At 38.5% G+C, this 16,291-nt stretch overlaps 1 protein-coding gene across 3 annotated transcripts in view; it reads right to left on the reverse strand.

Moving 5' to 3' along the window:
- The window catches only part of rubcn (rubicon autophagy regulator), a 66,317-nt gene that overhangs the window by 12,119 nt on the left and 37,907 nt on the right, over nucleotides 1–16,291 (reverse strand). For 2 of the 3 annotated variants that reach the window (XM_060834710.1, XM_060834712.1), the window contains exons 11-17: nucleotides 14,503–14,601; nucleotides 12,922–12,996; nucleotides 8,949–9,009; nucleotides 3,162–3,294; nucleotides 2,628–2,773; nucleotides 2,447–2,511; nucleotides 609–847 (exon numbers count right to left, since the gene is read on the reverse strand). In XM_060834710.1, the coding sequence (XP_060690693.1) occupies nucleotides 609–847; nucleotides 2,447–2,511; nucleotides 2,628–2,773; nucleotides 3,162–3,294; nucleotides 8,949–9,009; nucleotides 12,922–12,996; nucleotides 14,503–14,601 (818 nt within the window). The remainder of the gene's footprint in view (nucleotides 1–608; nucleotides 848–2,446; nucleotides 2,512–2,627; nucleotides 2,774–3,161; nucleotides 3,295–8,948; nucleotides 9,010–12,921; nucleotides 12,997–14,502; nucleotides 14,602–16,291) is intronic. The other variant, XM_060834711.1, reaches the window with a different exon arrangement.

A 16,291-nucleotide genomic window follows, 5' to 3' on the forward strand; every position in this document is an offset into this window, starting at 1 on the left:
GGAATATTGTCAGAGCCTAAAGCCTTTGCAGTACGCAGTACTTTCAACCATTTCTCGATATCATGTGTCATGTGGAGCAAATCAAATTCATTGAAAACTGGGGATTTCAGGAACATGTCAAGATGGATCATTACTTTTGGTGAATATGACTGTCAAATGAATTGATCAACAATCTGGGAAAATGGTATGAAGAATCAGAGCCTTATCACACAACGAAGCCATTCAGCATATTGTGCATGCTCTCTGAAGAAGCAATACAAATCAGCCCCACTCCCACTCCTTGTGTGTGTTGAATTCCCTTTTCAAATTACTACTGAGGCAGTTCATTCTAGATCACAAATCGCTGCATGAAAACAAATTCTCAATCTTCTGATTCTTTTACCAACTGTGTTAAGTCTGCATCCAGGTTTACGTTACAGGCTTTCTGTTTGGATTTTTTTTAAAAACCTAATTAGGATAACAACAACACTTGTAGCATTACAACGATAATGGCACACTGAAGAAACTACAATTGTGCCAATTTATCATGCTTCAGGAAAGCCGTATATTCTAACGACTAAAATAATCAATTTTACGGACCTGATAAGAAAAGTTTTAGGATTACTTACGTAGATTTGATCCAGAGACTTCACTTTTCGGTATAAAGCACTGTTAATGTCCTGAACATTGAAGAGAGGATCATTCCATATTTTATTCAGCAAGTCCTTGGAAAAATTACTGACATAGTACTTGCTGAAATCCCATTTCCGCAATATGCGGCTTGGAACCACCGACTGGACATTCTCATGACAGCACTGACAGAAATACTTTCCCAGATATTCACAATACCGTAGTCTCTTTATGTAGTCTGGAAAGAAAAAGGGAAGAGATCTGAAACTTCGAGGGCTACTGGAGGAACAATAAGTTAACAATAAAACGTCAGAAATCCATGGTGCAAAAGACATTCCAAAGAAGTGAGAATTTGTTTAAATCTAAATGATTTTGTTTTGAAAGATACGGCTCATTTTATCTCCTCTCAAACAATGAATACTTCATTGTCTATAATAATCGATCAAACAATTTGCATTCAGCCTGCAGTAGCGCCATTTTTATAGTAACCCACTGTTCATTCTTTGTACACATACACAAACTGCCACACAAGTGCATCAGCATTTTGCATGATTTTTATTTTCTAATTAATATTGCAACCATAATTTTCAATGGAGGGAAGGGGGAGAAGAGGAGAATACAAAGGGATGAACCTATATTACACATTATTTACATGAAGACTCATAGCAGTTGTAAACTTAGATTGAGGTTGAAGAAAAGTGCATTTTAGTTTTCAATTTTGTGAACATCTGTGAAAGTTATTTTGAACAGTGAGGTAAAGATGGAATTTCTACAAAAGATTAGATTAGATTCCCTACAGTGTGGAAACAGGCCTTTTGACCCAACAAGCCCACACCAACCCTCTGAAGAGTAACCCACCCAGGCCCATTTCTCGGACTAAAACCCCTAACACTATGGCCAACTTAGCATGGCCAATTCACCTGACCTGCACATTTTTGGACTGTGGGAAGAAACCCATACAGACATGGGAAGAATGTGCAAACTCCACTCAGATAGTCACCCGAGGCTGGAATCGAACCTGGGACCCCCCACACAAATCAGATTATTTAAGCTAAACGACCAGCAAGCCCCTTCAAGATAGAAGGGAATAAGAGAATAGCTGAAGGCTAAAGACAAGTTGGAGAGGAAGACATGAAGAGTCTGATGAAGAGTCAGCTAGACTCGAAATGTTAGCTTGCCCTCTCTCCACAGATGCTGTCTAATCTGCTGCAATTTCCTGCATTGTGTTTTCATGACATTTACAAAGCTACTGAAGACATGAGTTTAAGAAGCCCATGTCTGATAGTAACAGTGAATTTGCTTAGGCGTCTTAGGGAGACACATAAATTGAAGAGAATAACAGTGAAAGCATAGAACTTTGTCAAAAGGGAAACCGATTACAATGATGCCATTTGAATTAGGAACTGCAGCCTGGAGAAAGGGTTGATCCTTCACTTAGGTTTGAGTGTTCATAAGGATACTGTTGAACAGTTGAAGTTTTCTTCCTGATATTTGTAAAGTGTGCATTCTATTAGTTATTAGACAGTATAATAGAGTTTTTGTTTCTTTCCCCTCACTTCGGCATAAGATGTTGATGACGTTCTTTTATTAAAAAGTAAACTGGCAGCCTTTTTTCTGTAACTGATCACCAGAGTTAAAAAAGAAAAAGTAAAACTTATGATCTATTAAGCTCACTTTAGGATCAGGCTTGTGCACTATTACCATCATCTGGGATCATAACAATTAACAGTATTTCTAAATACAGCACAACTCCTATGAGACAGAAAAGAAATAATCAATTATGCAAATGCATGCAGAACTTTACTATCACATTGACATTCAGGAATTTAGCATTTACCTGGCTCCACTCTGATACCACATCCTGCACAGCGGTAATTTTGTTTGACAACAACCACCTTTCTCCTTTAATGACAAAAGCATAATTTGATCATATGTAGTGAACTCACGTCCATGTGAAAGATTGCATAAAACAGAAAAGAAAATCTTTAGCCAAGTAAAATAAGTGTACAAAAGCTTACTTGGGTGATGGGTGAATGTTGAAGATGATTTGAGGCCGAGGTGGTGCCCATTCTAAATTTCCTCGCACTCTAATTCGTAGTTTATAAATATCAGCGTGCTCACCATCATCAGGAGATACCGGAAAAGAGTCTGGAATTGGCAAAAGCTGTAAAGAAGTTACTTTATGTGGAACTAGAGAAATTAGTCTAACATCACCTAAATTTGCCAGAAATAACAGAATGAACAAATGTTACTGACAAAGACAAGTCAGGAAGGCAACATTACAAATTTTAAAATAACCAGCAATTTACTTGGATGACAAAGATCTATTAATTTCCATTAAGCACCAGGAACCACTGCCACAAAAAGTGAATAATCAAGCTGCCGTTGCTTTTAATATTACTTTAAATATAGAAATCCAGGCATATTTTATGACAAAAATTTCAGGATCCAGTGTTCAAAAATGACTGACTTTACTTAGTGATTACCAAACTACAAGTCATCACATCAAGTTTCTTTATAGTTGAAAGGTGAAGAAACTAATTGTTTCCTACCTTCTGAGGAGCATCATGTTCTGGAACTAACCAGTCTAGCTCAGAGGCAGCAGGAAGCTGCATCCCCTCAAACTGTTTCAGCAGGCCCATGGCAACTGCCTCAGCGGAGTTGGAATGAAGGAATGAGAATGTACTGAAAGATAAATAAAAATACAAATTACCACATTATGGTTTTTTAAAAACCTGGTAAGTACAACATTTTATTTCAGAATGTCTTCCTTTTACTCCGTATTTAAATATAAACCATTCAACTTGGGATCAAATATCTTACTACACAGCCAGAATATAGGCAAAACCAAGGCAAGCAGCTTGAACAGATCATTCCATATACATGATTAAAACTGGAGATACACTATGTCCTCTTTTCGACTATAATATCATATAGTTATAGTCATTTCAATATGAAAGAAACCATTTGGTCCTTAAAAATATTCCAGCTCTCCATAGCACAAGCTGGCCAGTCCCATTTTCCCTGTTCTATTCCTAGATCCCTGTACATTTAATTCCTTCAAATTCCATCTAAATTTCATTTTGAAGTGATTTATTGCTTCCACTATCCTCATGGGCATTACTACTTTCAGCTTAACAAGAGTTCTTCCGGACATCCCCCTCCCTCCATCCTTGAAACATTAACTCATGAGAACAGCCTGCCCATCACCTGCAAAGCCCAAATCAGGAGTGTGAAGGAATACCTTCCATTTGCTTGGATGACAAGTGCAGATCTCTCATTACTTGAGACATTTGACAACCATCCAGAGTAAAGCTGCCCACTTCGCTGACACCCCTTTCACTATCTTAAATACTCATTCCCTCCAACACGAACGTAATGAGAGCACTGTTCTATACAATAGTTGCACTCCAGGAACTCGCCAAGTTTGTTTGACAGCACCTACAAATCTGCAACCACTACAATCTCAAAGAACAAGGTCAACAAGGATACACCACTACTTGCAAGGTCTCTTCCAATTCCATCCTGAATTAGAACTAAACAGTCTTTCCCCTTTGCAGTTGCCAGGTCAGAATCCTGGAACTTCCTTCCAAACCTATGAATACACCACCACCATTGTATGGACATTAATACATTGCCCTAATAGCATGGATTCTTGTCTTATCCAGCAATTGAACACGGTACCTTATGAAAAGTCTTCTGGAAATCCAAATGCATTAAATCCACTGCTTCCCCTTTATTTAAAGCTGCTTATTATCTCCTCAAAGAATTCAATAAATTAGCCATCACGATTTACCCTTGTGAAGTCATGACGGCTGTGCTTGATCATATTATGCATTTTTAAATGCTCTGCCTTTATATCCTTTATTATAGTCTTCAACATTTTTCCTGATATTAGAGATTAAGCTAATTGGCCTATAGTTAGCTATTATTTGTCTCCTTTGCATTTTAAATACATATTTCAGAGGCAGTTTTCCAATGCTCTAATTTCCCACTTGGCTCATCATCTCAGGAATCTTGATTAAATTATGACCATCTCAGTCAAATTGTGAGACAAGAATAACTGTCCTGGACAGGCTGCATTTGACCAAGCATTGCATCAAGGTGCCTGAGCAAAACTGGAGCCAACAGGAAAAAACCCTCTGCTGTTTGGAGTCATACCAAACAGAAAGGAGGTCAGTCATTTCAGTTCATGGACAGCTCTGTAGGAGTTCTTCAAGGTAGTGCCCTATCCCCAAACATCTTCAGCTGCTTTCTGAACAATTCTCTCTCCATCACAAGGTCAGAAGTGGGGAATTTCACTAATGATTGCCCATAATTCAGTACCATTTGCAACTCCCCAGAGAAATAAGAAGTCTATCTCCAAATACCTTGGGCAGATAAAGTAACTGAGGTGCCACAAAAATTGCAAAGACACACTAAGAGAAGAAAAAGTGTGGCGCTGCAAAAGCAGAAAAAGGACAAGCAGCATCTGAGGAGCATCTGATGAAGGATTTATGCCTGAAATATTAATCCTCCTGGCTCCTCGGATGCTGCCTGACCTACTGTACTTTGCCAGACTTCTCAACTCTGATCACCAGCATCTGCAGTCCTCACTTCCTCCAGGAAGAGAAAGCCTAACCATCATCCCTTGATTTTCAAAGTTATTACCCTCATCAAATCCTCAATCATCAATACCCTGTGGGTTGCCAGAAATAAACCAGGACCAGCCATATAAATATTGTGGCAATAAGAACAGCTCCGTCTACAAATCCTGAAGTAACTCACTTCCTGTCTCCCAAATCCTGTTCAGCATTGGCACAGCAAAATCAGTAATGTGATGGAATACTCCCCACTTTTCTTGATGACAGTACGTCCAGAAGCTCTGAAGAACTTTCTCACCATCGAAACAAAGGACACTACCTTATCAATTATGGATATGGTGACACACTCCCTCCACCAACACACAGTAGCAGTAGTGTGTACGATTTAGAAGATGCAACATAGAAATTTACAAGGGTCCTTCAATAGCATCTTGCAAACCCAAAACCACTAAAACTAATCTATCAACTGGAATGCACTTCTCCACCTTTCACCCACATATTCATCTCCATTTTTATGCCAATTTGCACTTGGTGCAGTTAAGAATTAGAGATTATAACCTCTAAGTTTTTTCTAATTTATTATTTACCTAATTCCTCTCAAACTTTAATCAGGAAACTCTTTTCCAGTTCTACCTATGTCATTGGTATCTTAAGGGATCATTACCAATGGATCATTTTCCTTCCACTAAAAGGCAGTGGTTAGCACTGCTGTCGCATAGCACCACAGACCTGGGTTCAATTCCCGCCTCAGACGACTGACTGTGCAAATACCACACATTCTCCGTGTCTGCGTGGGTTTCCTCCGGGTGCTCCGGTTTCCTCCCACAGTCCAAAAAAATGTGGGGGTTAGGTGAATTGGCATAGTGTTAGATGAAGGGGTAAATGGAGAGGAATGGGTCTGGGTGGGTTGCAGGTCGGTGTGGACTTGTTGGGCCGAAGGGCCTGTTTCCACACTGTAAGCAACATAGAAGTTACACACTGTAAGCAATCTAATTTAATAACTTCTTTCCAGTCATGAGCTGATACCCTGAACCCTGACAGCACAGTCACCTGAACTCTCACCATTGCTGCAAAGAAAAACATCAATTCCCCTCACTATATCACCTCCTGCTATTGTTGTTCTCCCTAATTGAACAGTTTCCTGTACCATGACGCCATGGTCAGTTTATTTCACTAGATTGCAGACTATGTTCTCATCCAAGCCATAGGAGAGAACCACAAACCTATTGGATAATCACAAAGGCTGACAAACCTGAACAACTGCTCTCTGAATTCCCTTACCTGCTCACTCAGTTACACTCACCAGTTTCTGACCACTTACCGAATCAAAAGATTCTATCCAACGTGGTGCGACCACCTCAGAGTACAAAGAATGCAGATAACCTTCCCTCTCTCTGAGATGTGACAGTTTCTGTAGTTCAGCCTCCAGCTTAAACTGAACTAAAGCTGCTAACACTTACTGCAGACAAGTTTGTCCTAGATCACAATTGTATCCAGGAGCTCCTCCATGCTGCAGCCATTTAACATTTCGTATCTTAGAACACAGCATGCAGAAAACTTTTAACCTCCATGATGCTCCAGTTATTCAGTATCACACTTCTCTAAATGACATCACTTGTAACTACATGACCATTTTATTCAGTTTTTAAGGCTTTACCAGGAAGTCAAAGCCATGAACTATCCATGTGTTTTATTTCTCAGTCTAAAGTCAACTACTGTGCTATTCACAAGGTCACAAAAAGTTACAATTCATTGCATCTAACTTCAGTATCATTCCATTATGGACTATTCCTTCAGTTTTAATTTATATATTGACTGTATTCCACAGTATCATCTCCTGTATATTTTCTATGATTTGGAGCTCGTTACAGCCTTGCAGATTGGCAAGCCCAACTAGAGAAACACTTAAATTTATACTGTTGCCCTCAATAGAAAATAATTTCTGATTATGAAAACCAATAAACAAATTTATTTTCAACAATAGATCTGTTCTATTTCAAACATTAATTGAGCTGAATATGTAATTGTTTTGTAATGACAGATTCCTGAAATAAAGATCCAGATCTTCTGGTCCATGGATAATCAGAGACTGGATGCACCCTTAAATATGTACCAATGTTACCAAATTTACGGATTTACCAATTTTCAGTGCAATTCTTGATACTTCAAATATATAAAAAAGGAAGAGACAGGCAATAGTTAGACTGGGGAGATAAGAATGGGTAACCAGGAAAGGCAGAGAAGCTGAAGAAATACACTGCATCAGTCTTTGTCGAGTAAGACGTTATTAGCATTTCAACATCACTAATGGATCAAGGGTCAAAGGAAGATGAAGAAGCAAATACAGTAACAATTCAGAGAAAAAAAGTGTTAAAGAAGTGTTATGGGGTTTAATGAAGGTACGTTCTGTGGACCCAATAGGATACATTCTAGGATATTAAAGGAAACAGCTATAGGGAAAGAAGATGCACTGATAGAAATCTTCAAAAGGACTCTTAGATTTGGAGAAAGGTTCAGAGGATTAGAAAACTGACAAGGTAACACCTTTATCAAAATATGGGAGATAAAAAAAAAGGTAATTTTAGACCAATTAACTTAATGTCTATTATTGGGGAAGTGAGTGTCTATTATACAGGATGCAATAGTACAGCATTTAAAAAAAACATAATATGGTCAAGCCAAGTCAATATGGTACCATAAAGCAGAAATCAGGCCTGACTAACCTACTAGAATTCTTTGAGGGGTAACAAGCAGGATAGATAAAAGAGAAGCAGTGGATGTCAGGTTTCAATTTTCAGGTGTCATAAGATACTAAATGTTAGGGTACTTAATAAGAGAAGCGCCAAGACATTGCAGGCTTGTTTAGTAGCAGGGATAGGGGATTGGCTAACGAGAGTGTTGGGGTAAGGGGGACATTTTCAGATCTACAGGTATTGAAGTGCCACGGAGAGTAGTGCTGGGACCACAATTCCAAAGTGGACAGTATCCTGGGCTTATTATTAGTGACAACATACAAAAGCAAGGAAACATTTGTTGAACTTACACAGGACACTTGCTGAAGCTCAGTTGGAGGGCTGTGCACATTTCTGGTCGCCACATTTTAGGAAACGTTTGAGCACATTGGAGAGATAACATAAGAGGTATACGGATTTATGGTTCGTAAACTACAACTCATAGGATAATTGGGGAAGTCAGGACTAACAAATGAAATGTGCAGAAAATAGTGTCAGAGATTGGGTGGCTTTGAGGAAGTATGTTGCCTGGAATTGTGCTGGAAGCAGGTTCATTCAAAACATTCATGCAGGCATTAGATAATTAATACAAATAGTGTGCAGGCCTATAGGAAAACGCACAAAGTCAGAACAGTCATTGTAAGAGTTGATGCAGGTATGATATGCCAAATGATCTGCTACTCCACCATAATAACTCTGATACATTTTGGTTGTGCGCAACCTCAGACAAACTAAGTCAGGAAGGTGCATCAAATCATGTCATAATGGACACCTTTGAGATTAGCAAGTCCAAATTTGACTTACAATATACTCTAATGTTGGTAGGAATGGGGTCAGCAAGTTTGAATTATGAGCAATGGACAAAAAGAAAATTTAAGTTTGACCAAGAGTGAAGGCGACATTTGTTACCAAGAAGTGCATTCTGTCCATGCTTTGGCATTTCACATCAAGTATAAAGCAGAGTCTAACACTCCATGTCCTAATCTAAGTGCAAACTTTAATACAGATTTTAGTCAAGTCTTACATGGACTCTGAGCTTATTGCTGGTTTGCTCCGTGAAGCCAAACTCTTTCTAATGTCTGCATCTGTAAAATAAAACAACACACAGCGCGTTCATGACATGTTTTTAACAACCAATGCCTGAGTTCAAGGGACCTTTTCCAAAGTTTGAAGAATGGCTGCAACACTAATGCACCGTATTTAATGGATTAAAATAAAGTTTCTATACACGCAGATATTTATTTTCAGAGCAATAATGGGTGAAACAAAGATCTATTTCACTGCATGTAACCCTGCAGTTACAACTGCATCTCAATTCTAATGAAACCAAATGATTAATGGCACAAAAATGTGAACTGCAGAATGAATTTGAAGATTTAAAATATTCAAAGAACAATTAGACACATGTTTATGCCTGTTACTTTCCACATCACCAGTTTCCTTAAGGATAAGAAGTGGGAGGAAGAAACAAATTGTTGTAAAATTTCCAGCAACCAGTGATAGCATGGGACTTGCCAGATTTGATTCAACGTGAAATTTGTTACAACAAGTTTCGAACAAAGCAGTTGTACTCCACAACAGAGACAACACATCTTGAAAACAGATTTTCAAACTTAACTGTACCTATGCTATGATAATATCTATAAATGTCCATGGTAACAATTAACAATAACTCAATGCTGTTTATCTTTTCTTTCCCCCTCTGTTAAGAAATTGGGACAACTTGTTTGTTACATTTTGTTGACCTTCATCTCTATAAACATTGGCACACATTTGAAAAGGCGGTGTTAAATAATTTTCATGAATAGCAAAATCAATCGGTGTGCTAAGGCATTCATCACACATGAATCAATGCCACAATCATACACCTTTATGCATGATTTATTCGAAGTCAGACCCAGGGAGCAGTACAACGTATCAAACATTGAGATAATTCCTTGAACGACGATCAAAAAGCGACTTAATAGTGGCAACCAAACTTACGAAGTTTAACAGTGGACAAATTCAGATTAAAGCTATTTAAAAAGGGAAAACACTAAGACAACACAATACTTGCAAAAGGACCATTCCTCAGAACACAATTAACAGTATAAATTACAACAGGTAGTGGAATCAAACTTTGAAATTTCTCTCAAAAAATACAAAATCTATCACAATTTAGATAATACCATACAGGGAAAACTACACAGAACAAAATTTAAATGCTAAAATCAGTTAGCCAAATATGAACAGGTGCTTTCGGCTGCAATTAAACATGGCAAATTCCACCACTTTCATAAACCTTCGGCTCTGACAAAAAAGAAGATAATTACAGGATTAGCGGAAGCCAGAATCAGTTCAATAAACTGGTGTCCTAAATGACAGATTTCACAAGTATTCAAGTCTAGATCCAAGTCTCAGGAAATTTTTTTTTAAATCCTGAAAAGTGATCTTAACTGTATTAAGGCATGCATTGAATGTACCAAACACTGGAATGTTTTCCCAAACTCTGGATCAGTGGTCCTGGAAGAGCACAGCAGTTCAGGTAGCATCCAACGAGAGCGAAATCGATGTTTTGGGCAAAAGCCCTTCATCAGGAATAAAGGCAGTGAGCCTGAAGTGTGGAGAGATAAGCTTGGGGAGGGTGGGGATGGGGAGAGAGTAGCATACAGTACAATGGGGGGGGGGGGGGGGGGGGGGAAGATGAAGGTGATAGGTCAGGGAGGAGAAGGTGGAGTGGATAGGTGGAAAAGGAGATAGGCAGGTTGGACAAGTCCGGACAAGTCTTGGGGACAGTGCTGAGCTGGAAGTTTGGAACTGGGGTGAGGTGGGGGAAGGGGAAATGAGGAAACTGTTGAAGTCCACATTGATGCCCTGGGGTTGAAGTGTTCCGAGGCAGAAGATGAGGTGTTCTTCCTCCAGGCGGCTGGTGGTGAGGGAGTGGCGGTGAAGGAGGCCCAGGGCCTCCATGTCCTTGGCAGAGTGGGAGGGGGAGTTGAAATGTTGGGCCACGGGGCGGTGTGGTTGATTGGTGTGGGTGTCTTGGAGATGTTCCCTAAAGGGCTCTGCTAGGAGGCGTCTAGTCGACCCAATGTAGAGGAGACCACATCGGGAGCAACGGATACAATAAATGATACAGGTGCAGGTAAAACTTTGATGGATGTGGAAGGTTCCTTTAGGGCCTTGGATAGAGGTGAGGGAGATGGTGTGGGCACAGGTTTTACAGTTCCTGCAGTGGCAGGGGAAAGTGCCAGAATGGGAGGGTGGGTGGGTCGTAGGGGGGCGTGGACCTGACCAGGTAGTCACGGAGGGAACAGTCTTTGCGGAAGGCAAAAAGGGGTGGGGAGGGAAATATTTCCCTGGTGGTGGGGTCTTTTTGGAGGTGGCAGAAATGTCGGCAGATGATTTGGTTTATGCGAAGGTTTGTAGGGTGGAAGGTGAGCACCAGGGGCGTTCTGTCCTTGTTATGATGGGAGGGGTGGGGTTCCTTGTTGCAGTTACCTGCTTTCCCAAACTATCTGGCCAAACAAACTGAAAGTGACAGCGGTCTACCATATTGGCGATTTTATTAATCTTGATCAAGTAGATCAATTAAATTTGAGTGCTAGTACACAAGAATACCAGTTATTTCTAGAGGCACCTTTCCTAATTATGCCACTTAGCTTATTTTGTCGACATTCCCTTGTCGGGGAAGGTAATTAAATGAAGGGAACATTAAGCAGCCAGCTACATAACAATGTACAGATTTCACTTACCAAAGTAATCAGACCATTTGTATTTCCCAAGGAAAGGTCCTTTTTGGAGCCTAACTACAGTTAAAAGACAACATAAAACAAAAGAGCCAGAGAACTCTAGGGAGAGCTGCAGACTTTACAAGTATATCAATAAACATCAATAACAGAAACAAGTTCAATGATGTTTGCTTGGATGGAATTGAAGACACAACTGGTCTTAACTTCTACAGATGAGAAAAAGGAAAATTAACCATCCGGAGGCTCATCACTGAAATGCAATGAAACACCATTTTCAGAAAATCAATGGTTATGAAAATGTGATCACCCAATTGTTAATTTTACAATACTTGATATGCTGGAAACACTTGAGAAATGGCCAATTGGACAATGTCTACTGATACCTACGGAACTTTATCCAATGAAAGCTGTTGCAAGAATGGGGGGCAAATTATCAAGACAAAAGAAAATCATTGGATCGATTAAAAAAAAACACACACAAACCAAGTGCTGTTTCGGACCTTCAATATTTGTTTTAAAGAATTGCAGCTTTGATGAGTTTATACTGAAGTACACAAAACAATGTTTCAATAACATGATCTTTCTTTTTGCTGTAATGGTACATATTCATTTTTTTCCTGGTGTCAGATTTGTATCTTCCATGGCGTCAGCCTGCTTAAGGGGTCCTTCCAATGCTGCTTTCGCTACCAACATCCAACAGTTGGCCATGGACAACATTCAACCATTCCTCCAACTCGAAAATCTTCAGCACTTATGGGGGATGCACTTGGTTTCAGTGTGGAATCAACAGCAGAAGTCCCAGAAACTAGGCAAAAACTAGTATACCATCATCTAGTAAACAGAAATCTTTTGAAAAGAAAATTTTTCATCAAATTTAGAAAGCAGACTACTCTGGATTTTTTTGTCAGAGTCCTAAAATAATACTTTCATCTTTGATAATGTTGTGGCTCACTTGTCTAATGGCCCAGATTATTCAATACTTCTTAGCTCAAAATTGGTGTAGTAAGTCACATTTTTTCTGATAAATTGCAGTTTTGTGAAATCAGAAATGACAAAGCTTGCAAAACATACAATAGTCTTATATCCACCTATGTTAGACACCTGTTAAAATTGATCTGAAACACCCAAAAGTAAATTTAGTATTTGAAATGAGTAAAATTATACTAATTATAAGAAGCCTCTGCAGACTGAGCTCTCCCTTAAGTGCTGTGGAAGTCAAGCATTGGAAATATAAATCAAATGACATCTAAATCACTAATGAAATACCTGAAAACAATGATGCCATTGATGCTGAGAGCCCATTCGCTGACATGTGAATGAGGTTTGACTCATCAATACAATCTGTATGATAGTGACAATAAGATTTACATCATTCCAACAGTTTTTCTCAGCAGTGTGCAGGCAGTTTGGCAGTAAAGCCCTGCCTGATAAAGCGAAAAATAAACTCAAGTACCACTCTGTAATAATTATTGACTTAATGGTTGCAATTTGGCATAGTAAGGGATATAACAGCTTTAATAGAAATATAAAACTTGCATCTTACAGGAATATTCATTAGCAGCATTTTTGAAATAAAGACAACATTTTAATTCAGAGTCCTCTTTTGTTTTTAAAACTTCAAAATGTTGTAACTCATGATTGCTATTCAGATCACTAAAAGGACAGATCTTGATAGACTGGGAAGGTGAGAAGGGAAAATATAAACAGACAACCTTCATTTGCATCATCTTTTGTGAGAATGCTACGCACAAATCATTTTTTTGGAATACAGTAATAATTACACAAATAGATAATTAATATTTTAAGCTAGATTTTCTTTAATAGCATTCAATTACAGTCATTTACATTAATTCTATGTTTATGAACCCTCAAGCCATTTAAGATTCAGGTACAAAAAGTTGGAGGGGTTAATTCTGATATGCCAATACACGATACAAATTGGATTTTAAAAAATTATGAACCACAAAAACCTTTAGCATAGACTTTTCTTACTAAAATGAGTATATAAAACAGAGGGAAAAATTTGACCAATACCAATGTCAGTTGCACATCTAATCAAACACAAGAAAGTTAACTGGGGAGAGGGGGGAAAAAGAAAAAGGAGATTAAACTAACACTTCGCAGTACATTACAAAATTAGATCTGCTTCTGGTCTTGTGGATACTTTGCAGATTGACTAAAAAATGTTATTGACAGTTCCTCCCTTGGTCAGTTTGCAACTGAATTATCTGTAGTCCGTGATGATGACATCCTTTATCAGTGTTTGTCCTAAACGCTGGTGACTCTTCCAAAAATGATGCAACCACATCAAAATATAGCAGAGAATTGAAAGCTACTTTTCTTATTCAGATGTCCCAAAAATGCTCTTATTCCCATTGGAGAAAATGCAGATATATGTGATCCAAGTTCTGAAACATGGTTAGTCAACTTTAAAGATGGAGCATGATATTAGAAAAGACTTTCACAAGAAAGTAATTTTCTCTCCATTGCAAAGTGCTGCATGGTAAATTTAGAAGTCAAATAATTTGTTTTTTGCAAATCAATGCATCAATAATAATTGCAGATACATATAGGAAGGCTAGCAGAGCTTATGAAACACTCCTCGTACTTTGATCTCATCAGTCATGAAAATGTTTTTGTGATACCTTGGCACTTTACTTATCATTAACTATAGTTATGATACAGTATAGTTATGGTATTTTGAGGTTTTTCACCTTTCTCAAAAAAAACTCAAAAAATTATGGAAAACCCTAAGTATTATAATTGTTACAGTCTGCTGAAAAGCAGCAACATCAGCAGAATGGACTTTGCCTGTTCCACAATTTTCCCTTTTATCTTTGACAATACCTTTTAATTCGAATTCATCCACTCCATCCGTGGATCCAGAATCTGAAAGAGGCGCAGAATCACGGGAACTGATAGGGGACCCACTTTCTGTGGTGCAGGCTGTGAAAGTGAAAGTGTCTGTGAAAACTACACATTTTAGAGGCTCATTTAACAACAGAACTAAATAGAAAGTTAAATCAAATCATGCCGAATTAATAGAACTGTACAGATGGCTGCTTGGTTGGTATAAAACATAGGAATTAGGAGCAGAAGACATGATAGGCCTTTTAAGCCTGGTCTGCCATTCAATAAAAACATAGTTGATTGATGTGTTTCAAATTTCATACTCTCACCTACCCCAATGGGAGGGAAAATCTACCTCCACCTTAAAAATATTCAATGACACTGCCTTCTGAGGCAATGCATTCAAAAATCACAAGATATTTCTCCTCACCTCTGTTTAACAGGGAATCGCTCATTTTTAAACAGTGACCCCATTTCTGGAATCACCCACAAACAGAGAGATTCCTTTCATGTCCATCTTGTCAAGGCCATTTAGATTGTTATGTACTATAATTAAATCACAACACTTCTTCTCAACTCCAATGGAAAGGTTAGTATGTACAACCTTTCCTCATAAGGCAACAGAATAAGACAACAGCTAACAATCTAGTAAGCCTCCTCTGAACTGCCTTCAAAGCATTTCCATGCTTCTTTAAATAAGGAGACCAAAACTCCAAGTGGTAATCAAGATGTGGTCTCACCAATGCCCTGTATAACTGAAGCATTATATCCTTATTACATGTTCAATTGCTCTCATACTAAAAGTAGCATCATATCAGCCTTCTTAATTATTTGTTGTATCTGCATTTTAATTTTGTAACTTATGCACTACAGCAACATGATACCTTAGAAATTTGGAAATCTGCACTAATTCTCCATTTACTTCTTTTAAAATTCCTGTCAAAGCAAACAACTTCACATTATTCCACACCATACTCCATCTGTCAGATTTCTGCTCATTCACTCGATCTACACCCATATTCATCTGCATTCACAGGTCTGTTCCACAACCTACTTTCCAATCTGCAAACAAACATATGTACATACAAACATGTAAATTGGGAACTGGATCAGGCTATGCAGTCCCTCGAGTCTGCTCTGCCATTCAGTAAGTTCATAGGCTATCAAACAGTAACCTCAAATCTACCTGCCCATCTACTCCCACTAATCTTTCAACTTTTTACTTAAGAAAAATAGTCAGTCAGTCACCCACAAATTCAAAACATGAAGTCATTGCACCTCCCTGCATCCCCTGCCCCACAATACAAGTCATTGATACAAAATGCCAAAGCCAAGTCCTCAGCACAGATCTCTGCAGAACTGCACTTGCCATATTCCACCAACCAGATGACCCATTTATACGGAGACATACAACATGAAAACAAACCTATCGGTCCAACCAGTCCAAGCCAACTATAATCCTAAACTAAACTAGTCCCATTGATCTATGCTTGGTCCATATCCCTCAAAACATTTCTTATTCATGTACTTATCTAGATGTCTTTTAAATGTTGTAACTATACTGGTATCCACCACTTCTTCTGGAAGTTCAGACCACAGACAAATTTCTGTGTAAAAAGATTGCCCCCATGTCTTTTCAAAATCTTTTTATTTTTGTCCATAACTCTGGCTAAATGGCAGAAAACAATCTTCTATCCATGCTATTATGCTATTCCTGATACAAGCTTCTATTTTGTACAACTTATGTGGGATCTTGTCAAATGCCTTCAAGAAATCCAAGTGCATA

This window comes from Hemiscyllium ocellatum, chromosome 13, assembly GCF_020745735.1.
Source record: "Hemiscyllium ocellatum isolate sHemOce1 chromosome 13, sHemOce1.pat.X.cur, whole genome shotgun sequence".
NCBI lineage: Eukaryota > Metazoa > Chordata > Chondrichthyes > Orectolobiformes > Hemiscylliidae > Hemiscyllium > Hemiscyllium ocellatum.